This window comes from Spea bombifrons, chromosome 7 (assembly GCF_027358695.1).
Source record: "Spea bombifrons isolate aSpeBom1 chromosome 7, aSpeBom1.2.pri, whole genome shotgun sequence".
NCBI lineage: Eukaryota > Metazoa > Chordata > Amphibia > Anura > Pelobatidae > Spea > Spea bombifrons.
Window position 1 is genome coordinate 34,974,579 of NC_071093.1, and position 25,288 is coordinate 34,999,866.

At 36.4% G+C, this 25,288-nt stretch overlaps 1 protein-coding gene across 1 annotated transcript in view; it reads right to left on the reverse strand.

Annotated features, from left to right (window-relative positions):
* Positions 1-601: 601 nt before the first annotated feature.
* The window catches only part of LOC128501125 (uncharacterized), a 68,007-nt gene continuing 43,320 nt past the window's right edge, over positions 602-25,288 (reverse strand). The window contains exons 42-64 of the mRNA XM_053470484.1: positions 25,113-25,225; positions 22,078-22,159; positions 20,682-20,819; positions 19,983-20,145; positions 18,920-19,041; positions 18,110-18,250; positions 16,782-16,895; positions 16,205-16,333; positions 13,987-14,148; positions 13,730-13,888; positions 13,114-13,282; positions 12,370-12,548; positions 10,964-11,056; positions 9,788-9,992; positions 9,193-9,380; positions 8,948-9,042; positions 7,464-7,648; positions 6,516-6,718; positions 6,007-6,169; positions 5,367-5,476; positions 4,284-4,406; positions 3,817-3,958; positions 602-845 (exon numbers count right to left, since the gene is read on the reverse strand). Of these exons, the coding sequence (XP_053326459.1) occupies positions 841-845; positions 3,817-3,958; positions 4,284-4,406; positions 5,367-5,476; positions 6,007-6,169; positions 6,516-6,718; positions 7,464-7,648; positions 8,948-9,042; positions 9,193-9,380; positions 9,788-9,992; positions 10,964-11,056; positions 12,370-12,548; positions 13,114-13,282; positions 13,730-13,888; positions 13,987-14,148; positions 16,205-16,333; positions 16,782-16,895; positions 18,110-18,250; positions 18,920-19,041; positions 19,983-20,145; positions 20,682-20,819; positions 22,078-22,159; positions 25,113-25,225 (3,183 nt within the window). The 3' untranslated portion in view covers positions 602-840. The remainder of the gene's footprint in view (positions 846-3,816; positions 3,959-4,283; positions 4,407-5,366; positions 5,477-6,006; positions 6,170-6,515; positions 6,719-7,463; positions 7,649-8,947; positions 9,043-9,192; positions 9,381-9,787; positions 9,993-10,963; positions 11,057-12,369; positions 12,549-13,113; positions 13,283-13,729; positions 13,889-13,986; positions 14,149-16,204; positions 16,334-16,781; positions 16,896-18,109; positions 18,251-18,919; positions 19,042-19,982; positions 20,146-20,681; positions 20,820-22,077; positions 22,160-25,112; positions 25,226-25,288) is intronic.

The window sequence follows — 25,288 nt, forward strand, 5'->3', positions numbered from 1 at the left end:
CAAAACTTCTCTCTCACCCACTTACAACCCTTATCTCGCCCTACATTAACATCATTCACTACCACGGAGTCCTCACCTCCTGTTTCTCATCCCTTATCCATCTAGATTGTACGTTCCTGCAGGAACAGGGCCCTTCATTCCTCTTGTATCTGGATGTCAATTGCTGTATTGTACTTGTCGTTATCTGTAAAATTTTCAACTTGTACAGCGCTGCAGAATCTGTCGGCGCTTTATAAACAATGAAAAGTTTAATTAATTACCCAATATACTTATTTTTAGCTCTTACTTCCAGATAATGTTAAATACAAATGGTGTAACACTTGGCGTTTCCTACAGAAATTACAAGGGTAGTAATCTCTTCTTTCTAAGCACTGTTTTAGCAGGTCCTTAATATCACATTCCTTGCTTTATTTTTGTTGCATAAATCATGTCATAATGTAATATATAATGTGTTGTTGTTCATCTGTGGTCATATTAGCTATTTAGACCTGCTAAGGAACAGATGATTGTTATAATGTCCTGATGTAAAACCATATTAATAAGTGGGTGTTCCTTCTTTTTAACACAACTCAATACGAGAAACAAACACAAAACAATCATGTCAAAAGAAAATTCTTTATTAAAAATATAAAATGTGCCACAACAGTACATGTGTAAACAGGCAAACTGTTAAATAAATTCATGGTTGTACCCTGTTAAACTACTAAACAATAATTTTGGTTAGTCAACCGTGATTTGAGGTTTCCTTGATGTGACTATGATTATCCTCTTACAAAGATGTCTTGAAAAAGATATATTCTGTATCTCAACAACTTTAGCTGTAAACACGTATGCAAATCTTCAAACTGAAAGAAAAGGAAAAAACAAGTCAAAGAAAAGGCTAATGGGCACCTATGTAGTGTAATAATCAAATTATAGCGCTATTAACTGTTCTAGTAGTGTTTCACGAAAAAGGTATAAAGAAAAATAAAATGCATTGCCTCTGGATCATCTTATCATTTTTAAGAGACAGATAAGGGAGCTCATCAATGATGATATAGTCAATTGCAATGTACTAAACAATTTAGTTTCCATAAGTAAAGTGTCAAAGGGGATCCTTTAACAAAAAAACAAAACATAAATATGACAAGTGTTATATTAGATCACTGACTAAACACAAAACTATGTCTAAAAGCACAATGTTAACCCCTTAATGACAAAGTTCGTACATGTATTGTTTTCAATGGGTTTAGGGACCGCCCATTGTCCTTAAGGGGTTAAGATTATATGTTGCCAGGCCCTGATGGCATTCACCCAATGGTCCTCACTATTTTTGCCAGACCTCTGTCTTCACATTACAAAAATGGAGATAAGCTAAGTGTGCTCTCATTTGAAAAGGAATCAGGAACACAAACTCCAAACTATAGACCTGTTGATATATGTTCTTGCTAAATTACTAGAAGAAATAAATTCAGCTGCCAAGGAGATATCTTAAAAATATAAGAAAGGAAATGGCAGAGGAGATTTAATAGCGACAGCTGCAAAATAGGAGCGCACCAGGTTATTATAAATAAAATGGAGTCAGACTGGAGGATTTAATACTTAAGAAATATTTATATGAACGGGTCGATTCCAAATTCAGCCGCAGCCAAGCTAAACAAGATCTTAATTTGTCTTTAAAAAGCATTAGTCAGGCCTTATTTGGAATATACAATGTTGGACAACATATCATAAAATATACAATGGGCTGCAAAAAGAATAAAACGTTTAAAAAGGGAACATTTTTCAATATGAAGTGTCCATCGGAACTGGATTTATTTTTCAGATGGAAGAAGAGACGTATATACCTTTTAGTATGTTGGCTCAACATCATGTGTCACCTTCAGCTAAACTTTCCCTCGGACTAAATCATCTTTATCCCATTTTCTGATTAGAGTTATAGAAAGCCAAGGAGCGGACTTGTTAAGAGAAGCCGCTCTGTATCGTGAATCTCTTTAACAATGTGGTAATATGCTTTAGAAGTGTCTGTAAATACGTCTTCATTTTATTATCATCCAACCAGAAAGCGAACATTTCCCATTAGCGACTCAGCAGATAAATTACTATTGTGCTTAATTTCCATGAGTGGATGACTTGGCCGAGGTTGGTGTTTGCATCTATTACTTTCAGTAAATGCGTAGAGGACAACAAACTGCAGGAGAACCATTATATTTTACATCATGAACATCAATGAACAGCTCTCGGCACAGAACAGACTTCTAGAATTCCATATTCCTATTACATAAGCTATATATTAAGTAATCACATTTTATTGAAACATGTTTTAAATTATGGAGGTTGCCGTCTAAAAACATTTTTGCTAAGTGCCTCATAAACTAAGTTGCGCTAAAAAATGTTTTACATCTTGTCAGCTTATTTTAAAACCTTAATAATAAATTTCCATCTACAGTAAATTCATTATACTATTGGCACAAATAACATAGAAGAAAATAAAGTCAAGGCCTCCATTTGAACTTCATTGCACTACTGGAATTCATGTCAACTGCAAGTATGCTTTTAGTGGGCTATTTAGGAATTTATCTGAGATAACTTATATAAGTTATATTCAACAGTGTATTTTACCTTGAAGGTGAGTGGTTGTTTTGAAGTTAAATTAGCCTTTAAAGCCGCTACTGAGCTCTTCTGTTTGAAAACAATGCAATGACCGCATTACTTAGTTACCCAAGTCTGTCTTATATATTTTGTGTCTATATGTATATATATAGACACAAAACTAAGGAACTGATCATTTTAACAGAGACTGTTGCTTAACAAATTTCAAATCATGACTTCTGAATTAGGGGTTGTTAGTGGCTAAATATTTAAGAAAGAAGGTGAGAACCCTTGTTGTTCTAGGTTTTTGAGGGTCCTAAGCAGAAAGACTTATCAAGGCCCCGTATTTAACACAGTTTAATGAAAATAATACATTATCCATAAATTAAGGAATATGATCCTAACGCTCAATGCCTATATGGTAATGCCACCCCTGGGGATTCTTCGGTGATCTGGGACCCAGGTATATCTTTTCACTGACAATGCAAAGATCTGCAACAAGGTAGACATTTCTAGTGGAATAAGCCAAATGGCTAGGGACGTAAGTAAATTAGGAGAATGGTTGAGAGAGAGGACGCTGCAGTTCAATGTTAAAACGTAAAACAGAAATATAGTAATCTAAAGACAAAACATAATAAGGGGAATTATTAAAGCATGTATGGATAGGTATAAGGCTATCCCAAACATGATTAAGACCAAGGAGGATTTAAGAAATCTTCAAATATTGTAATTAAAAAATACAAAGCTATGATCTGAAGGGTGGGATGAAAATAATCCATCGTCATTTCCTCTGACTATAATTTATTACAGAAAAGTTTAACATGTATTATACTTAATAAATGCAACAGGATTAAAACAAGCATTTATTGGCACGTACATTTTTATTACATTAGGAAATGTTCTCAAACCTTAATTGACACGAAGAACAATTAGATGGACTACCAAAAGGCTTTAGCTCACGGATCTTGGAAAGAAATGGCTCCCTTTCTCCAGCTGAATATTCATTTTTAGAAAAGTTCATCCAAAAAATTGGAACATTTGGCAGATGTACACAAATGTTGATGAAAGAAACCAAGCATAGATTAATATTGGCCCCTGAGAATCCTACTGATGGATTGTTTTGGAACGTAAAGTACAGATACGGCAATGCGAGCATATCTACAGCATCCCTGTCTGGAATCCAGGACAGATATGTGCAGATAAAGGGAAGGGGAGATGTAGCGCCTGATGTTTAAAGGATCTTACCACATTGGGAAGGAATTTCTATGGGGACAAAATTTCTGTTGCACAACTGGACGTATGCAGCTGCCAGGTTACAGACCGGTCTGATCTCGTGTGAGTCACATACATCTTCCATACACATTCTGTAGAAGACTGCTGGGGAGATCTAGGACACAACAAAACAAGTATATTCATGTAACCGAGATTGGTTTTCGATTGGAAGATTGGCCATAACATTGCAAGTATTAAAATGTATTGTGAATCAATGTATATCAATATTATGTATATTATATCTTTAGCAATACAACGCAATAAACACAGCATTGTGGACCATGCCTTTTGAGATGATATCACAGCCTGACTTTGATAACACACAAGAAAAGCGCATTAACAGGAAGCGAAAAAGTTCAGGGGATGCAGAATCAGAGGAAGGAAAGCGATAGCGCCGTCGCATATGATTTACACCAATTTATACAGAGCTTTGAACTTACTACTTTGAAGCAGTTCATGAGAGCTGAGTTGGTTCCCTGAAACAGTACTTTACACAGTTTTTGGTGCGGCACATTTGGACAGGCCTTGATTTTCTTTCTTCCCGAGCTACACTGAGTGTCAACCTGGTGGAAAGTGAAGTCAAATACGCGTTCTTATAGGAGCACGAAGCAGTAGACATAGATGCTTGAATGCAAAACAATTTCAAAAGATTCACTATAGTTACGTATCAGCTTTTTTTTTAAAGAATTAAGTATGGAAAGCACTAAGGATATGATCGTAGTAAAGGAGTTTGGGGAATATACTAAAGACAAAATTTAATCGCATGGAAGAGTTTAATATGTTCCGAAGAAATATATCTACTTGTTCAATGCGATAAAAGAAAAAACAATGAACTTTACAATGATTTGCTAGATTTGAAAATATGTGTAATTTGTAAATATTCTACATCAGTTTGAGAACCCATTGTTGTAAAATGTATTGTTTCAGCAAAAGTAGTTACTTATTAATCATAATTTCATGGAACATCCATAAACATGTTCTAATGTGATCCAAAAGTCAGCGGTGGGGACAGTGTTGTAAAATGCTTAATAGTTAGTGATCTAGAAGTAAGTGAAGAAAAGTTAAATGATGTCCAATCTACAGAATGTGATTTTGTTCTATTAGCTGTAGAGGTGAACCGTTGTGATATAAATAGGTTACTTCCATTATTAAAAGGAAACTAGGTGTGCAGCCTGCTTTGCTGTGTAAATGACTCAAAATACTGAAATTGCAACTATTACACTGTAGAGAAACACAAAGTAATGTGGTTTAATTACAAAACCGAACATTTTGCTAAGAAAGAGCCTAGGTGTAGAAGCAATATAGTTCAGTGCATATGTAGCATTACAATTTATGCAGTGGCATTATTATTATTTATTGTTTTATATTACACCATCATATTCCACAGCACTGTACAATGCGATAAATGTGGACATCCTATGAAAAGATTTTTAGAAACCCATCGTTTCTCCATATCACAAAATGCTGCGTGACGGAATCAATGCGCAAATAATAAAGGCAGCAATTATTAAAAGAATAAGTACCTGCCACTTCTGAGCAAAGTCATGTGTGCTGTTACTCTGCAAGTGATCTGGTAACACAAGGTCATTCCCTGCTTCATTGTCGTTGGTGCCGAAAAGACCTGCTGAAATCCCTACAAATAAAATGATCACAATTAAATATTCCTTGCATTTTAACTAAGGATAAGCAAAATATCTAATAACGTGAATATGGCATATTATATCCCCAAATTCCCTGCTAATCTAAAAGAAATGAATATACAAGAAGGAACACTGTTACTTAAAGGGACACTCCAGCCATCATATGCAACTTTGTTCAGGAGGCTGGCTGGGACACTGGACACTGGACTTCTAATTCAAACAAGAAGTATTGTCAAACTAAAGAATGCTACTTTCATTAGGCAGAGGTTCTGTTACAGACAGAGTAGAAGACCATATCAATTATGCGCAACTCAGGCTCAAAAATCATAAATCTAGAAGTAATGTAAATTACAGTTTTTGTTTACTTATTTAATAGTCTTAAGCAAAAATAGAGCCCTTATTTTATTAATACCCCTAAAACGATTTGTACACAATGATCACAAAATAAGGTTTCTTATTTAAAACATTCTGTGCTCAATTTATTAAGCCTCAGATGAATCACATGGCATACGAGGTCCCTCACCGTGATTCCATCCAGCTATTGTAATACTGCAAATCTCATGAAGATTATCACATCTCACAGCTGTTCCATCTTCGTTGGAAACTTCAATTTTATAAGTATCTTTTTTTACGATGATTCCGTTCCTGGAGAAGGGAAGGTCTAGGGTTTGACAGTCCTCTTCTATCTATACATTGATATGAAGGATATAAGGTAAGAAGTATAAGGGTTGCTGTGGAAACATACACATACGCTAACAAATTAAATGGACTACAAAAGCAATGTTGGTACCATTGGTAGATGCGGGGACACTTTGGGACATATTTCAACAAAACAAAAAGGAAGGTTCTTTGTCCTTGGAGCCAAAGATTAGCTTTATTTTCTCTCTTTCCCTCCCATAGACCAGACTTGAATAATGATATCCGTGCACCAGGTGTTGGCATATTAACTGAAAAAGTATGATAATGGGAACTAGAAATAGGTGGAATGACGTAGTCACTGAGCCTATATCTGTTTCACATTTTCATCCTTACCTTGAGTCCAGGATGTATATCAATAGCAACCTGATCCATATCTATATGCAGTGATCTTGTGGTACTGGTTCCCTGATTCAATATCACTGTAAATTTGTTGTTGACAAAGTCTCTGGCCAGCAGCACACTACATTTTGTTGTAAGGTCAAAAATATTTCCGTCAAAAGTCACAATGTGCTTGCTTCCAATCAACATGGCATGGTCTGTTGACAGAAGTATGAGATTTAAATTATTCTAACAATTATAATTATTGTTTTATATAGCATCATCATATTCCCCGGTGCTGTACAATGGGTAAACAGGACATAAGTAATATATAACATAAATATTTGAAGGAGGATCCTGCTCAAAGGGGCTTACAATCCAGAGTGAGGGTACATTACACAAGAGGTAAAAGGGTCTTTGGTATGGATGGACCAGCCACACTAGTATAAGTATTGTCTGAAGGCAGGAGAGGGGCTAGGGAAGGTGAGCTAAGGAATATGGGGGGAAGAGGGATAATGTGTAAGTTTGTAAGCAGTGTTTTTTTTTTGGAGGAACGAAGGCAGGGGAAAGGTGGAAAAGGAGGGAGGTAACATGAGATGTTTGGTTTTGAAGAGATTGAGTTTTAGGAAACACGCAGGAGAGAGCAGTGTCATGTTGATCAAGATGGAGAGTTTTTAGGAGAAGAGGGTGGTCCACAGTGTCAAAAGCAGCAGAAAGGTCCAGTAGGATTAACATAGAGTAGTGGCCCTTGGATTTAGCAGTGAGTAGGTGGTCTCAGTAGAATATTGAGAACGGAATCCAGGTTGAAGAGGGTTAAGTAAGGTTGGAGTCAAGAAGCCCAGACAGTTCCCAGGCATGGCTTTAGCAATAGAGTGTTCCTGCTGATTGCTCAACTTTTGCCACTTTGTATCAGAATCCCACTTTACATAAACCCAATGCTGTGTTAAACCATAATGTACTTACATTCAAAAGGACTTTCCATCATCCTCCGTTTGAATCTGTAATACTCTGCCACTGGATTCACATTATACAGATCTCTGAGTGGCTTCATCAGTTTCTCCTCAATAATATAATGTGTGAAATTTGGTAGGTCGGTTAACTGATAATCCTGGGGCATCATTGGGAAATTCACAGTTACAGAACAGTTGCTATATGGAAGAATATAAGAGAACATTTAATATAATCTTTAAATGAAGGTCTTGGGATACATTAGTTCTCAGGAACAGATTAAGACCCAATACAAGTTACCAAATTAAAACCATATGCTTTACACTGTTATACTCAATTTAAGACAAATACTTTATTTTATAGACTGCATTCAGTCTTTAGATTCTATGAGTCTATGTTACGGTAACATATAAGCAGAATGATGTCAAACTAATTTGCTTGCTTGCTCTTTATGCACCTGCAGTTAGGCTTAAGTGCAGAATTATGCTGTGTAACCACTACTGGAAACTAGACAAAGTGAAACTTCTTTTTTTTTCTATAACAATACCAATTTGTTTAAGCAGTGAATAGTTTACTTATTGTTTTATGGGGTATTGTACCAAAACGTACCAACTGTTTACCGTCATAAAGATCTTCAGTCTCAACAGCTGTGGTTTTACAGGAACCGAGCCCGTAAATGAGTCTCTTATAGTATTTTGGGCATTTTGTGTCATTTGGAGTTTGCACTTATTCGTGATTTACTATTTGCAAAACACTGAAAATGTTAATGTTTTCTTAATAACATTCAAATCTAGACAATTTCCATAAACACTCGTTTCTGTCTTTCTTTAAACAGACAAGCAGATTTTCTTTTAATTCTGTCTATGGTATGTATTAAATAGATTGCATTACGTATTGTTCTCTTATTACAATATTGCCCAACTAATTCTAGCCATGATAACGCTGCAAATACACTTTACAGGTCCCTAAAACAGTCATCCTGCAGTGAAAATGTTCTGTAACGTCGGTTATGTTCAAAGAAAAATCTAATGATGCTTGCGAAATATGCAAATTCTAAATAACAGACAAAGATTTACAAGGAATAGATTCTGTGTTCAAACACACATGAACTACATGTTTATTGGTACTCTTATCAAACTGCAGCAAAAGGACATGACTTTTAAAGTCAATAAAAAATTCTACTAAGCACTTTCTGAATCCACCTTTGGTCTTGTTCATCTGAAAAAAAAAATTCTTTGTATTTTTTAGCAATTTTTCTTGGTAATTCTGTATACTGAGAGTATTTGGCTGCTTCAGAGTATTGTTTGCTTGTACCCATTCTCATTTCCCCTCATTGCCCTGTAACCTCATTTTTTTATGTTTTCTAAGTATATTACAAAAGTGTATACCATTGTACCCATTAACTGATCATTAATATTTTTCTTCATTAGGTACATGCAATATGCTCCTTTATATTTGTTTTGGTTGTTACATGCTACCTATGATTATTAATACATCACCTGGAAAAGCTGAACAGGTTGCTCAAAGGTTTTCGGATCTTGCCCACTGCTCTAGATAGCTTGGCTTCTGTCCATTTCAAAATCTGGTGAGTCCCCTTAAATTAAAAGTTGACATTTTTAGAGAATTCAAAGGTAAATTTAAGCAATGAAACCAAGCTCACCACATATTAATTGGAAAGCTTGGAAAACTAAACGTTAAACATCAGTGTAAGTTTTGGTTCCTAATGCACTGGTGGAATACTCACCAAATCTAATCCAGCCCGTATGCCATCTAAAACTCTTCTAATTGGCTCCATCAGCCATTCATCCTTCACTATGCTGGGGAGAAGAGCATGGATATGTTTGAGATAAGCTTCTGTTTTTTCTTGCCAAACATCATCCAAAGGTTTTAGGGTTGCATCATAATAAGCATCCTTCAGTGTGGCAAGAGGTCCTAAAAAACACACAAATACATAAAGTTGTACGATATAAAACGTGATGTGGTAATAACAAACATCTTAAACAGTCACCAAGGTTATGGCCAAGTATGATATGGGGCTATAAATCACATCTTTATAGGAAATGTCCTAGTTATACACCAAAAAAATTCTCAACAGGAACATTTCTTCACGTCTGGTAAGTTATCAGTCTAACTATAGCAATAAGGAAGGCTAAGCAAAAATCCTTTATTTCATTTCTGTCCCTCTTAAAGGAAAAGTATGAGTAGCCAGATTACATGGAGAAAATGACTCAATCTTAGGCCACAGTGTATCTTTTTTTAAGTACATTTGTTCTGCATCATGTAGGGTATATTGAGTCACTAAGTCTTGGGCCAGACAAGACAAATGAAATATATCTTACTTTGTAATTCAATCTGTATTTGTTGAACTAAGTTATTCATTTTTTCTAAGTATAAAGGAAGATCATGTCGAAGCATTTGTCTGAGCCCACTCTGTTTCCACATCTGGTGAAATGCTTTTGGATTATACTGTAAGGCTCTGGCCATGTCTTGGGAGACTGCCAAAGGCCACCCAACTGCTTCATGGAGAAAGTGATACGACTGCACCTGTGACAAAAACATGGGAAACTGGATATTGGAAATGTTTTTGGTTTTTTTTCTTCATGAAATAACTTCTTGCAAACTGTTCCCGCCTATTAACTATTGCTTTGATTAGTTTTGAGTTTATTCACCAAAGAGAGAATTGGTAGAAAAGTTGCCGTTTCATCTCACTGACTTTACTTTGCATTCCAAAAGACTACAAGAATAGCTTGGATGGTCCTGTATAAACCTGTATTTAAATCAGCGAGTTATTGAAAGTTACTATATGTATTGAACAATGCATTACCCTTACGAAAAATTACTGCAGTTTTTTCTGAAGTAATACTGCAGTTTTTGGACATGAAAAAACTGCAATACTGCACTTTTACTGCAGTATTACTGCACATTTACTGTAGTTTTACTGCAGTATTACTGCACTTTTTTTTTTTATACTGCAAACCTACAGTTGTACTTCAAAGTACTGTAGCTTTATTGCATTTGTACTTCCGTACAAAAATAACTGCAGTACAACTGCAGTACAGTGAATTACAAATGCAGTAAAACTGCAGTAAATGTGCAGTAATACTGCAGTAAAAGTGCAGTATTGCAGTTTTTTCATGTCCAAAAAACTGCAGTATTACTTCAGAAAAACTGCAGTATTTTTTTTGTAAGGGTATGCAGGGCCCGTGTAGACCTTCTTGTAGGAGAAACTTGCTCTTTGTGATGTATGGTGAATGCAAGGACCACAACTCTCTTGCAAACCTCTATAGTGAAACCACTGAGCAGGCCTGGTCACAATTCTTTAAAAAGGCCCATCCTACTCACAAACATGGGATGTGCTGAAAATTGTCAGTATGTTAGAGTAAGTGTGTATGTTAGTCTGTGTGTTTGTTCATTGGGGATGGACCGGAGGGCTACTTGGCTTGAAGGTTACAGCCTTCCCCTGTCCCTTTTGCAGATACAACAGGTCTTTATGCTAATTTTTAAGCACTACTTACAGTTTTTTGAAATCTACCAACATATGACTGAAACTTTGTATTAATTTCGACAAGTTGTGTGTTCAGATGTGAAGCAAGGTTTCCCAGCATATTCTGAAACAGAATACAGAAAACAGTTCTCTTATTTACATATCTGTGCTGACATAAAATTGGATCAAGTTAAAATACATAAAACATAATAAGCAATGATTTAACCCTGCATTCTAGAGGGAATAAACACACACGAGGTGACTTCCACCCAGCAAAGAGAACAAATGCAGAACAGTAAAACTATAAATCAACAATGTAACACGCATACCAACATGTTCACTTCAAAATATGCTGCTCTGCAAGCCAGTAAACCAAACTGTTACTGGAGATCTGCATTGTTGTTTCAAAAATGTAAAACAAACAAAAAATGTCATACTTATGCATGTATGTGTGTATATTTGGTTTGCATAATGATGTATCCAGATACACATGTATCTACACGTTTACTTCCTTTCTTTTTTCTACCATGTCTATTTATCCATAAGGTCTATCTATTTATGTGTTGTAATAGAAATTGCCTAAGGACCAACAAAAAAGATTTGTTTTTTTACAGCAGGAAAAAAAACTGGCAGACATGCAGAGCTGGATGCTTTCTATCTGTCATCGAACTTTGTTTTTAAGCCTGTGACGGCCTACTTTGGCTAATTTTGGCTAAAAATGAAGCCCCATGGAAAGATAAGCACAATTAATGACTTATCATTTATCATTTGAGTCTTATCAAATGTGGAATGGGTCCCTGGGGTGGAGTATCCAGAGGAGCCGGGTGGGCTGCTGCTCCAACAGCCTTTTAAAACCCAGACCAGGATTTACCGGTGACCAACTACAGCTCACCTGGTCTAATTAGGAGAGTTTAAAAAGCCCAGCTTGGGGCAATTCACTCTCCTTCTTATTCCAGCCAAGAAAGCTGCTGGGGAAAAACCTCACTGCGTCTATTTTGTTTGGTTGGAGTGTTTTGTTGGAGTGTTTTGTTGGAGTGTTTTGTTGGAGTGTTTTGTTGGGAGGTGGGGAAGCCACCCCAACCTAGAGAGGAAACAAAACCCTGTGTTTAGTCAGTGCTCAGAGGAGCAATGATTTATTTTGTTTATATTGTATTTTGGTTTTGCTGCTGATTTGAAGAAAATCAAATATTTACATTTTAGCTGGATCTGGAATTGGCTTTTATATTATCCTAGAACACAAGATCTCTGACTAACTTATTGTGCTTTAAAGTCACAAGCCATAACATTATCCATAAACTTTAGCTCGTAAGTTTTTTTTTTTTTTGGTGATTACCTCATACATGACATACAATAATAACAAAGTTTTTAGGCCAGAATTAGTACAAAAACATTGGTTTAGAATTACAGCATGGCATATTAATAGAAACATAACGTCACCTCTAGCTTGACAATAGCCTCTCCACAGCCTTCATAAGACAGACTCAGGCTCTGGTTTGCGGTGGAAACTTCAAAGTGTCCTAACTTTTCTTGTGTACCATTAATCTGCAGATAGGTATTCAATGCAATCTGATCATCTACACACCCGTAGAGCTCCACTCCCCTTTTATTTGAAGACCCTGAAGATACAAACAGAAAGCTTTGTTTTGATGTGCTTTAAATTCCCTTCTTTTTCCATTTTGGATACTTGGGAAATTCGGAAGCAAAAAGTAAACAATCCATTGATTGAAGGGTATTCCATACGACGCTTGGACAGTTCAACATATTTTAACCTTGCCCAATGGTCTTTTAACAAAGTAAAGTTTTCATATGTCCTAACTCATTGAACTAACATTTTCCAGAAAACTAAAGCTTGGCTATCTTGCTGACACCCAATGTAGGCTACTCAATGTGAGATGGAAGGGCATCCTAGCGCAAAGTGTGTCATATACCCCCAGTGTGCTCTAAAATTCTGAAACCTTTTTCAAATGTACTTACTGCATGAAAGATCTAAAAGCAGAAGGCAGTTCTACTCAAAATCCAGATCAGGGATCTGCATATCAGTCAGGGGAAAGCAGATTGAGGGGCAGAAATTAAATAGTATATGGGGCAGGAGTAACACTGTGTTCCTTGCTTTTTTTGGAATTCGTTTTACATTTAATTGAGACCAGAAAAACATTTAAAAAACCTGCCAATTCATCTTACCTTCCACATGTTGAAAAAGGTTAACCTGCATACATTTATTATCATTGGAAGCTCCTATGGACCATTTCTCGTGGTCTTCAAACTTCCCCTCAAGGAGGATTTCATGGTTATCTGATGAAGATGCATATCGTCCTGTTACTTTGGCCTGAATATCACTCGATGCTTTAAACTGTGGACAGATGATACATAAGTTATTATGTGTGACATAGTTTATAGAGATCTGGATATTCTTTTATGGATCATTGCAATCAATTTATATTTCTCATCCATATTTTAAAAATAAGGAGATTAAAATATAGGCATTATTACACCACGGCTACTGGTGTTCACTGAAATTTAAGAAAACATAGAACCTCTAATAGTTGAGGTTCTCCTTGTTAGTTGATGGTATACAGCTGTCTAGGCGGGTGCCACAACTGTTGCAGACATACAGCCCTTGTGTACCTTAAAATTCAGGTAACGCTGATGTATGGAAAAGTTCCTAGTCTTTGCAGTGCAGCCTTTGGATGATGCTGATGTATTTTATACAATTGGATATTTTGGTCAGCCAAACAGGTAGCTAATAACTTACGGTGTAAGAGATGCAGACGTAAGGTTCATTAACCGGTGTAAATACCTTTATGCTGAGTGAATGGTTATGTGCATCTTTTGTTCCATGATCAATCAAAGCTAAAGAAAATACTGCGTCGTCCCTCTCATTTGGGGAGAAGTTAAGTCGCGTTTCAGACTTGAGTTCTTGTTTGTGGAGTCGATGAGTTCCAGAGACTACAATAGGCTAAAAAAAATATCAATTACAGTTGTCGTTAGTAAACAAGGCAGGACGTAGGGGAAGTCAATGTCGAAAAGGAAAAACAACAAAAACAAATAACTTACATGTGGAAGATCACAGAATTCCAGAGTCAGGATGTGGTCCAGAGTATCCAAGTAATTGGTGTCTATTTTGGTTAGGATATGCTGCTTGGAACAAGTCACTACAAATATATTTTCAAATGTGGCTTCTAACTGGAGGCTGTCAGGGCTCTGCGTGCTGCGTCTCTAAAAAGGTTACACAAAAGAATACTTTTTAGACAAAACACTTTTAGTGCTACTTTAAACAGCGGTAAAGTTCGTACTATGTGTAGCTAAGTTCTTAATTCTTTATACATGTTCCCACATTTCGGCTTTAGGATACCACTAAGGAAGTAAGGAATTGTCTGCTAATCACAGGTGACTTTATTCAAAGCTTTATTACGGCAAATACAGCTATAGTATATGCGTCTAGTATTTTAACAAATGCTCATTTAATGTTTGGTTAAGTTATCCAGGCTGTTCTTAGCGTCAGGTGAGCCAGGCAGCTGCCTGGGGGTGCTTTGGCCAAAGGACTCTTAAAATCACCACAAAAAATGTGTAAATTTCACTCTGTTACCCAACGGGTAGAGCAGAAACCTCTTCAATGTGTTTGAAGTGTGGACATGAGATTTATGCCTACATTGGCTTTCTGAATTAATAAAAACAAAGACATGGTATATGGAGGGCAACAAAGGAGTTTCTTGCCTGGGGAGCTATTTGGTTGAGGAACGGTGTTTTAACCGCAGCACAAAGACTGTTTAGCTCAGATATGTAAGCAAACCAGCCAAGTTCCCTAACAAGCTCAGTGTATGACCTGTGAAACTAACATAGAGCAAGGAGAAGCATGTGGAGGAACTTGAGACCGCTGCAGTGAGACACGAAAGCAGGAGACTAACACAGGGCTGGTGCTGAAATTGTCCCAGGCTATTCTACTATTACCCAAGAGTGCCTCGGGTATTTCTGACGTAAATATAAATGTATTCTATTCTTCAGTTCATATTCCGTTGCTGTTTTAGTTCACGTGATAGAAAATAATTACAACAAAGATGTAAAATAATAATATATTATTTCCTACAGTTAATGGACCCGGCTAGGTGAAAATTCTTTAAAAAGCGAACACACCCAGCCTTTTAGGTCATCGAGAAAAAAATAACAAATGAAAATAAAAACTACTACTCTCGTTTTTCAACACATTTCCTATGAATTACCACACCTATTCAACAGAAACCTATCTTCCTAGCAATACGTTCTTAACATTGTATCCCTTAGAGGTTAGTAATATAAGTAAATGTGTTATTATTATTGTGCTCTACATTGTTACACGTAGGATTCATTAGAGTACATGTGATACGGGTGATTTACTCTGAAAATGCATATTTTATTGTTTAGTAACTCATTTGGCCTGTGGGTTATCATATATTCTAAAGTTGTTTTTTGTTTGCTTGGTTTTTTTTGCTCACTAACTAACTCACTAATCTTTGATGTCCCAACTGGGGCTTGACTAGAAACCACAGGGCCCTGGTGCTAAAATATATGGTCACATACATACATAAATACAAACAAACATACATACATGCGCCCCCACGGTGCTGGCAGCTTTGGTTTCATCGCAGGGTCACGTGAAATAATGTGACCCCGAGATATTCCTGTCTCCCTGTGCCGCTTAAAAATAGTTTAGAAAATGGCGGAGGAGACAGGAACAAGGGTTCGCAGAGGTTGCCCTGGACCCCTAGAGGCATGTGCCCCATCGTAGTTACACCACTGGGTCCTAGCCTATGGCTTCTGTCATAGAAGGGTTGGGCTAAGGTGGGTGCCGCAGGTGCCCATCACCCAGTGACCGAGGTGTCCAGTGGGGTCACGTAACGTAGGAGGACGGCAGCTTGCACAGAGAGCGTGAGCTACAGGGAAGAGAGGGCTCTGGATAGGGTCCGATGAGGATGGAGAAGGGGAGCTGGAAAGCTGTGACCATGATAGGAGAGAGTAAGTGGTTATGGTGCAAAGGGAAAAAGGAAATAGTCTGTGTATGTATGTGTGAGTCTCCGGCATGAATGTGAGTGGGTGTTTGCATGTTAGATGAGTATGTGCGTGTGCTTTAGTTATGTTTTAGTTTGTTGTATTACTGTGACTTAATATATACATAGTCTTATCAATTCAATGCCTTTACCTTTTCCTCAGCAGTACCAATGATTTCCTAACACTGTACCTGCCGGCCATTTAAAGCTCATAACGTATGATTTAAAAATTAGATTAGAAGTACGTTTACCTCATAGAGCAGATTTTGTTTTATTTTTTTGGTATCCCATCTCATCTCCATATATTCATGAAATGTGTCGTATGTTTTCTCCAGATGTCCACACAACTGAATATTTCCGGCACCCAGCAGCTGTTTGATCTGAGATACAGAAAATGAGAAAGCTATTATAAAATTGCAATTGAATGTATATTTCCATAAAAATGACATATGGTTCAGGCCATATCGCAAATATGAGACATAACGGTAGTACATAAGGATCTCATTATTTTAGGCTCGTTTGAATATAAATAATATCAGAAACGTGTGGATCTGGAAATGATTATAGAAAAAGTAGAAGAGGAGAAACAAAGAGAAGAGGGAAAAAAAGAAGAATTGCGTGGGTATGCTGATTTAAGCAAATTATTTGAAGCACAATTGTGTTCCCTAAGGATATCACCTTGACCTGTATTTTGGATAAATAAGAACATTTTAGAAACGGTTCGTTGTTAATTTTATCCAAATAACATTTTCTTTTCAAAACATTGAAGCTGATGAGCTTGTATTTTTGAAAGTCCAATTTTGTTTCTAATAATCACACATTTCATACCTGACCTGGCACAAGGGTCACACAGGCATTCCAAATGTTAGAATTATTCATCAATTGCTCATCCAAGGTGACTCTGACGTTGACAGGTTGACCTTTATTCCAAATAACCTGTGCCTGTACCAAAGGATAGAAAAAATAATGATAGATGTCCAGTACTGGCGAAATAAACATATATGCAAATGTAATATTTTTGCTCAAAAGTTCAATTATACTTTAGTGACTGATGACCAGATGAAGAGAAAAACATGAGTAATTATATTCTCATTACTGTTTCCATTACTGTTACACATAATAACCGAGGTTCTAGTCGCCACCTGAACAGTGGCAGCATCACATCAAAGAATCACTGCACACCTAATTAAGAGGCATTCTGGCCAACTGCCTTGGTCTAAGTATTTCTGACCAAGTCTTCCATCTACTGGAGGGACCTAGGCTGCCCAGTGCTGAAGCTATTTCAAATGTTCTATTAGCTGTATACTTTGTTCTATTAGCTGTATACTTTGTTCTATTAGCTGTATACTTTGTTCTATTAGCTGTATACTTTGCTTTTCAATCCATCAGTTTGGTATCTCCCAGAGAAAGCTAATGTTGGTGCAAAGGGAAATAAGGGCTTCATGCTTTTAGCAATATTCAGTTTCTGTTTCAAGGTGTTCCCTTATTATGACGATTCAAGTATTAGTCACTACAAAAGTTTTGCTCTTCTGAACAAAGCTCTGCAAGAAAAGATCCACTCTCTTTTCTTCCTTCTCTTCTCCCATACATAGACTTAACTCTTAACTGTGGAGAAAAGTCTTCCAGTCTCTTCCACAGAAAAATACAATGTCGCTCCTCTCTCTTCGTTAGAAAAAAGTCTCTCATAGAATGTTTGGACATAAAGTGGATGGAAGAACCTAAAGTTACAGGTCCCAAATGGTACTTAACAGTAAAGAAACACCTTTGAAATTGGTCACAGGTTGTTTCAAAGTCAGAAACAAACTCCAAAGCTTATTCCTCTTTAGAAGTAGAGTAGCATTCCAAGCATACTGTCCTTCTGGTATAAAATAATAAACTCGTACAATCCCCGCATGGTTTGTTATAGCCATTTTTGGGTTTATCACAAAGGCACTGATGGAACGCATTAATTTCATCTCTAGAAGAGAACTGTGCGATCTCAAAATGGTATGTAACTTCTCTTTGTTGGCCTAAAAATGTGTCAACATTGACTAAGGACAACCTTTAATAATGTAATACAAGCTTAGTGGCTTATCCTCAGAATTGAACGACTGTTAACCAATCAATCATACCATGTCATATGACCAAAATGCTAAGAATTTGTTTAATGACTTTACCTGTTGGGTTTGTTTGCTCCCTTTCCTTTCTGATAAGGAACTGATTTCCAGATGTCTCAATGAAAAATTAAAAGGGTGGTTCAAGCTTGCTCTGCAATCTACTTTCTCCTTCCCAATTTTCAATGAAGATAAGAACTCCACCTTGATAATGAGAGACATAAACATACACTTAAATGGACTGTAATACATACTTCTTAAACAAGGATTTAAAGAAGAACAGTCATTTTTTGAATAGCTAATTTTATTGATTAAAACTGCCTATAGCTGGAAAATGTTTTGTTTAAAAGTTACCCTAATGGAAGCCGGTGTCATGGCCTACACTGTCTTGAATCTTTTCTCCTCAACCAGACTTAAAGGGCTTCTTAAATCAGAACTAGAAACTTAATAATAGGGTAAAAGTAGCATGATGGGAAGCTAGTTCTTACCCAGTAAAGTTACTTGTGTTTTGCTATACTGCCTTCTAGATCCTGTATTAGTCTAATGACCTTATTATTTGTGATGTTATTGTTTTACTATACAGTGAGAGCCACCTGTGGTGGGGAAATAAGACAAGAGGTCTTCATAAAATGCAATTACAAAGTAGCAAACAGTAAATAGGTTAAAAATTCAAGAGGCAGTATTCTCTTTACATTATGTTTTACAATTGTAGTCATTTTACTATCTATTTAATTTAATCTTTCTTACAGTTTGTTCCCGATAGTAATATTTGTAACATTCTTATATTCTTATCAGTAAAACATACTTTTATCAATTAACATTTGCATTTATCTATGTAAATACTAATTGAAGACTATGCATCAGTGCAAGTACCTGGTCTTTCCCATTCCAGCCAATGAAAACCTGATCCTGATGGTTGTGGACGGAATGCTCTAAATAGATGTTGACTTTAGCATGTTGTATTATTGGGAGGGGGAGAGAGTGTGACAACTCACCTGAAAAGCAAAAGATTATCTTTTTTATATCCATGTACAATGAATCGGGATCTATAAAACATTTGGTGTTTGAGATTATATAGCAAATATCCCCCAGTGGGAGTTGTGGAGGGTTAAAAAGTTTAAAAAATGAAATAAGTACATAAAATTCCCAGGGCCAACTGCGTGAAGATTAAGACTTTTTTGGCTACCACCACTCTCCATGGGTTATGGGCCTGTCCCTCCCTGGTAGAAGGCCACTTTGGCCCTGGGGTTCCACCAAGTCCTCAGGGAAGCTTCCAACTGGCATTCTGGCCGTGGAGGAGCAGAATATTTTTGTTCTCCCTGAGCATTGCCAGAGAGGGAAGATGAAGGTCTTGCAGGCCTTTTGGCTGGAGTTGGATTGGGAAGAAGACTGGGGCTCAGTCCATTGCACCTCTGCATTGCACCTGGCATGAGTCACTAGGATACACCTAGTGTATGAATGTTTCATTCTACGCAAATTGGAGCATCGCATGTCAGTTTTCAACTGTCAAATGTCATTTAAGATTGCTAGTGAGGTACATCTACTTCTCTGTTAACTTTTCCAAATACAATACTGCATCCTGTTTGGACTTGCTATAACCCCACCTGCCTCGTCAGGACACTTTTACATAGTTCAGGGAGGAAAGTCATAACTTACACAGCGGAAACATGATATAACAAGATTTGGTAATCCTAAAGCTACCTAAATAGTCACTCATCCTCCAGATCTCTGAAACAATGTACAGTCACCACATTGGGTATGTGGAATGCCACCAAGATCTCATAAATATAAAATAGTACATCATATTTATGTTGTGGAATGGCAACTTGACAAAAGACAAATAAAAAACTACATATTAAATCATGATTTAAATCAGTATTTTGCATATTAAATCTGGCAAACTAATAGGTACAGCTTAATCTTTACTGATACTTACCCAACAGTTGATGACCACCAGATAATTTTGGAAACTGTCCTGTGTATGATCCAAACAAAGTCATCCCATTGCTCCCCCAAATAGTCACATGTCTCAAGTGACATGTATTATGATTTTGTTCATAAAAAGTGTTGAATTCTATTAGATTTGGGACATTTCTAAGCTGAAATGAAAGCATCAGCAAAGTCAGGTAATCTTTCAAAGTAGGACACTATCACATGTTTGATTTGGTAACATATGTGCTGCATTATATTATATTTATTTAACACTAATCAAATTACTCCAACGTTTTACAAATAAATAATTACATTTATTAAAAGAATCTGGGTGGAAAACTCTACTTTCCAAATATATCAGTCACCTGAAGAAGAATGAACAGTTACTGGTGATCAGTCATTCATAATATATATTATGTTTTTAAGGACTTAGCCCATATAGAAAAGACGATGTAGAATAAGATGTTTTTACCCAATTATAGAAATTAATTTGTTGATTATTTTCGATGATTGTGTTGTAAGTTGTAACCAATAGCTCTGATCCGTATAAACTAATCATTGCACAATCACTAAAGGAACATAATAGAGAAAATCCTGGCCCAGAAGTGATGCCAGAATCTACACATGTTGATATGTGATATATATGCATTTTAATATGTTCCTGAGATGCTACTGAAAACATCTACAGATTAGGACTGCTTACCTGTGGGAAAGAGTGTTTTAAATGCACGATGTTTGAGCAGTTGGTTCCTGTATTGCGTAAGCGAGTTAACAGGTGAAATACACTTTCTTCCACCGTAACCGACACTTTACCTTCTGCTTCATTCACTGAGTAGTTTACCTACAACACAATATATTAACCTTTCATCAAAATGATTCTTATTTTCACCCAAACATAGTCATTTTGTTACAAATATGAGTGCCAAGAAGACAAACAATGGATAACAATATTCTAGATCAGACAGTAATCATTAAATCAGATTTAAGTGTTGTTGGTTAGAAAATAACCAAATTCACCACATGTCCTCTTAATTGGTCCACAGACTATCTCTCTAGCAGAAGTATTAATTTGCCATCCAACCAAGTTTTTACATTTTGGGGTTGGGATTGGATCTTCATAATAAGTCAAGGATCTGCAAACTCTCCTGTCAACTCCCCCTTTAGTGAATAGACCCCAAAAGTTGCCCCAGACCTGCTACGGTTTTGTTTTAACAAATATGCCAATCCAGACATGGATGACAAACGCATTTTATAAAATAGGAGACTTCTTTATCTGTACATAAGTATTCTTCGGATAACTTTTCAGAAACATTGTGCTGCAGGCAAATTACACTATAAAGTCCAACGTGATAATAAAATCCACAATTTTCTTTTATGATGTCTTAAAATATCTTTAAATATGAACTCTTGCAACATGGTCTGTGAACTGAAACCATTATTACGACCCACAGTCTTACAAACCCCTTAATAAATTTATTGATTTCACATTACCGTACTATTATTATGATGATTATTTCTGCCCAAATAGATATTCACAACCTACTTAGCAGTTTGGCAACTCAGCATTTACAAATCCAGCAAGGACAAAATGTTCTTTGTGGCATACAATGAGGAACTGTACGGTTTAAATGTGATAAGCACACAAGGAGCTAGAATTGCAACAGCCAGCCCCTGGAAACATAGAATTTAACAAAGAACCGTTCAGCCCATCTAGTCTGGCCATTATTCCTCATATAGTCCTTTGTTTGGTCTTAAATGGAGGATAGCTTTATCATGGTGGTTATCTCTGGGGTGCACCCATTAAGTTAAGTTAATGTACATCCACAATGTTTGACGGTGAACATTTTAGGCTGTTTGACAACAAGGTATACCAATAAAACAGGGAGCTAGAGATTGTAAAGCTTCAATGGAAACACTTCGGCCCGTATCACTGATGTGTCATAGATTCCATGTAACTACATTCTTCTTAGCTTTGATATCTCAGCTACAACAATAGTCAAAAAGCAGTAAATGAATGCCCATTAACAGAGCACCAGGGCGATGTAATGAATGAACCAGGAAAGGCTGCTTGCATGGCAAAGCGCAGGAAATTTGCTTACCCTTGTCATTAGGTTGCTGGACTTTGGGATGTAGTGCTGCAGAAATGATACATTATGCACTGCTTTGAGATTCAGTTCATTACTAAAGAAAAACAGAATCACGTAAGCAAACAAAAACACATTAAAAACCAACCACAATGCAATTCTCAAAATCACATTTCATTAATGAAAAAATCTTCTGGCTAACGTGTTTGCTCTAGAATACAGATAGAAAACCTAACGTGCTGTTCAAAACGTATTGTATACCCTGCTAAGAAAACATTCACAGCTGATAAACCTTTGTTTAAAATTGGCATTTGGTCAAAGCAGTAAAACCAAATCATATATTTCTGCTTAATGAATACCCTATTCCACTGCGCATGATAACAAAACAGCCGTGGGACATAGAAATAAAATATTAATAATAAATGGAAATAACCATCGGAATACATAGATAGATAGATAGATAGATAGATAAATAGATAGATAGATAGATAGATAGATAGATAGATAGATAGATAAATAGATAGATAGATAGATAGATAGATAGATAGATAGATAGATAGATAGATAGATAGATAGATAGATAGATAAATAGATAGATAGATAGATAGATAGATAGATAGATAGATAGATAGATAGATAGATAGATAGATAGATGACCAGGCCTGCATAATATACAAGATATTTTAATTATGCCTCAGGATAAAACCAATAGTGACTTAATAAGACTTGTATTTGCTTTGATTTCTTATACATACACTTCAATTTTAAGGTGCTGTTCCACTTAGCCAAAACATTTATTACGTTCTCAAGAATGGGAAGCAAACAAACCTTTACAGGTCTGCTGTTGAATTCTCAAGGTTCAATCATACAAATAGAATATTGAAGCTTTTACGATTTTTTTCCCCCAGTTTCTACAGAAACTGCAATGGCGATAGATATGTGGAACAGGCCCAAGCAGAAGTAGTAGAGTTTCAAAGAGTAAGGGAATTGAAACATTCATGGGGTAGGCGTATAGATATCCTGAATCTAATATGCGACAAAGGACTGAGTGTTAAAGGTTAGGAAAAATAGGCAGACCGGGGTGGGCCGAATAGTTATTATCTGCCACCAAATTCTATGTTTCTATAACCGTTTGTATAGAGTTTGGTCATTTAACAGTATTAGGAATACCGTTTCTACTGCTGCAGTTAGTAACTACAGTGAATAATTCAGCAGAGCAGGTGGAATAAAACCTTCAAATTTATGATACATATTAATTTAACTAATGTTTCATTTAGAAATAGGGGTTATTACCCCAACTTCACATCATAGCCAATAATGATAACAAACACATACTGCGACAGACGATATTGTAAATATCATTCAATAAATTGACCCATATGTTGATTTTTTTCTCGCTGCTTCAACTGGTATTTAAAAAGGTTTTATTTAGTAATCATAGAACACTCGTTGTATGTCCCTAAAACCCAAAGACAGTTAATCATTAAATATAAAAGGCATTTACTGTATTTTTTCACTGTAAAATGTTGTTCATCTGACTGATGAAAGCTGTGGTTTACCATCTTCCTGAAATTAAAGTTTCTGAGAAAAATGATTCATCAAATGTAATGCTATATGATAGCAGATCATTCATTCAAACAAGAGGTGTTCAAAACAAAAACAGTATTTTCTCGGAGAGGAAGTGAATAAAATCAATTATTTTTGAATTATCAAAAGAAAAAAATATGTGAGTAAATATAAAAACTGGATAAATTTAGTAACTAAAATCAAAAAAGTATACCAATGTTGTTAAAACAAATGCATTGTGTGTGTTTGGAACAAAAGACACAATTCACCAATGTTGGACTAGTGGAGTAAGCGTGAAGTAGATCACCTTAAATTAATTTACTTGCTTTGTATTTAAATATATAGCAGGTATCTATTGAATTTTCTTTTACTGAAGCCCACAGTATTGGTGCTTCAGATGTGAAGAAGTGGGGGTGATCCAAAATGTGCTCGGTAAGAGCCACAGTGGAAAACCGGACCCTGAAATCTCTGAAGGAGACCCTTCCTAAAGGGTTATGCCTTCCCTTCCTTCCCTCCTTGACCGAAGCCTGCAGGAGGGCTGAGTCTTCATGGTGTCCATCAGAAGTGCTATCAGGGGGACCACTGATGTCTTAAAGGAGAGATGGAGGTCATAAGGCACTACTGCCTCTCCCGCCAACAAGGGCTGAATCTTCTGGGATCCGTCTCCACCGTGGCATATTCAATGACCAAAAACCTAAATTATTGTGTTTCCCTGGTATGGCTTACCTGGTATTGAATACAAATATGGATGCCTAAAAGTCATTAGGACATAAAAAGTCTCTCCACTGACCTCCATAGTTTGCTTGCATAAAAAGACATTTCAAATAAGGGCTGATCTCTTGAAGCACATACTACAATATACATCACTTTTTACTTTTGTACTACGGCTCATACTTGCAATGTGCAAACGCTGCTCTAGGCTGTTTTGGAATCTATCGGCACAAACCAGGTGCAAAAATGCAAACAAATCATTACTGAGCTGTGTGGTCTTCGGTTGATATGCAAATGTTTTGTAAACCCTAGCTGTTGTAATGCCTGGTATTTCTGAGAAGTTAGGTATATGAATATGAAATGAGTATAAATCACATTTAGAAATCGCTTACAGAGGTCGTTCATGGTTACCCTATTGCGGAAATGCTTTTGTGTGAAGATTTAAAATTAATAATAAAATGGAAAACCTATACTAAGCTGGAATGGTATCTAATGTATATAAATTTTTTTTAGAACCCCCTATCTTACAATATGAGCCATTTCCTTGCAAATAGTATTTAACAGACCTTCTGTAGAAGCACCTATGTTTGTTGGGTGACCAACTAATTGCAATCTGTTAGTTGAATGCTGTTTTGCACCCAGAATGGAAACAAAAGATTACATATTTGTAAATCATTTCTTTGCATCATATGTGTTGCCTACATGTGCAAGTAGAAAAGAACATTTCATGTTTTGCTGTTTCTGACCCGTTTTCATGGAATGCACACACTGACCTCTGCTGTTGAGTTTTTGCATGCGCACTGAGAAAAACTTTAGTCCTTTGATCCCAGTTCAGCTTCACAGTCCCACCAACGTCTACGCTGGTTAAAATGAAGTGAAGTAACACCTGAAGGAAATAGTGAAGTGATAGATTTAATCTAAAGCATATTCAACAAGCCTTTTAATAACT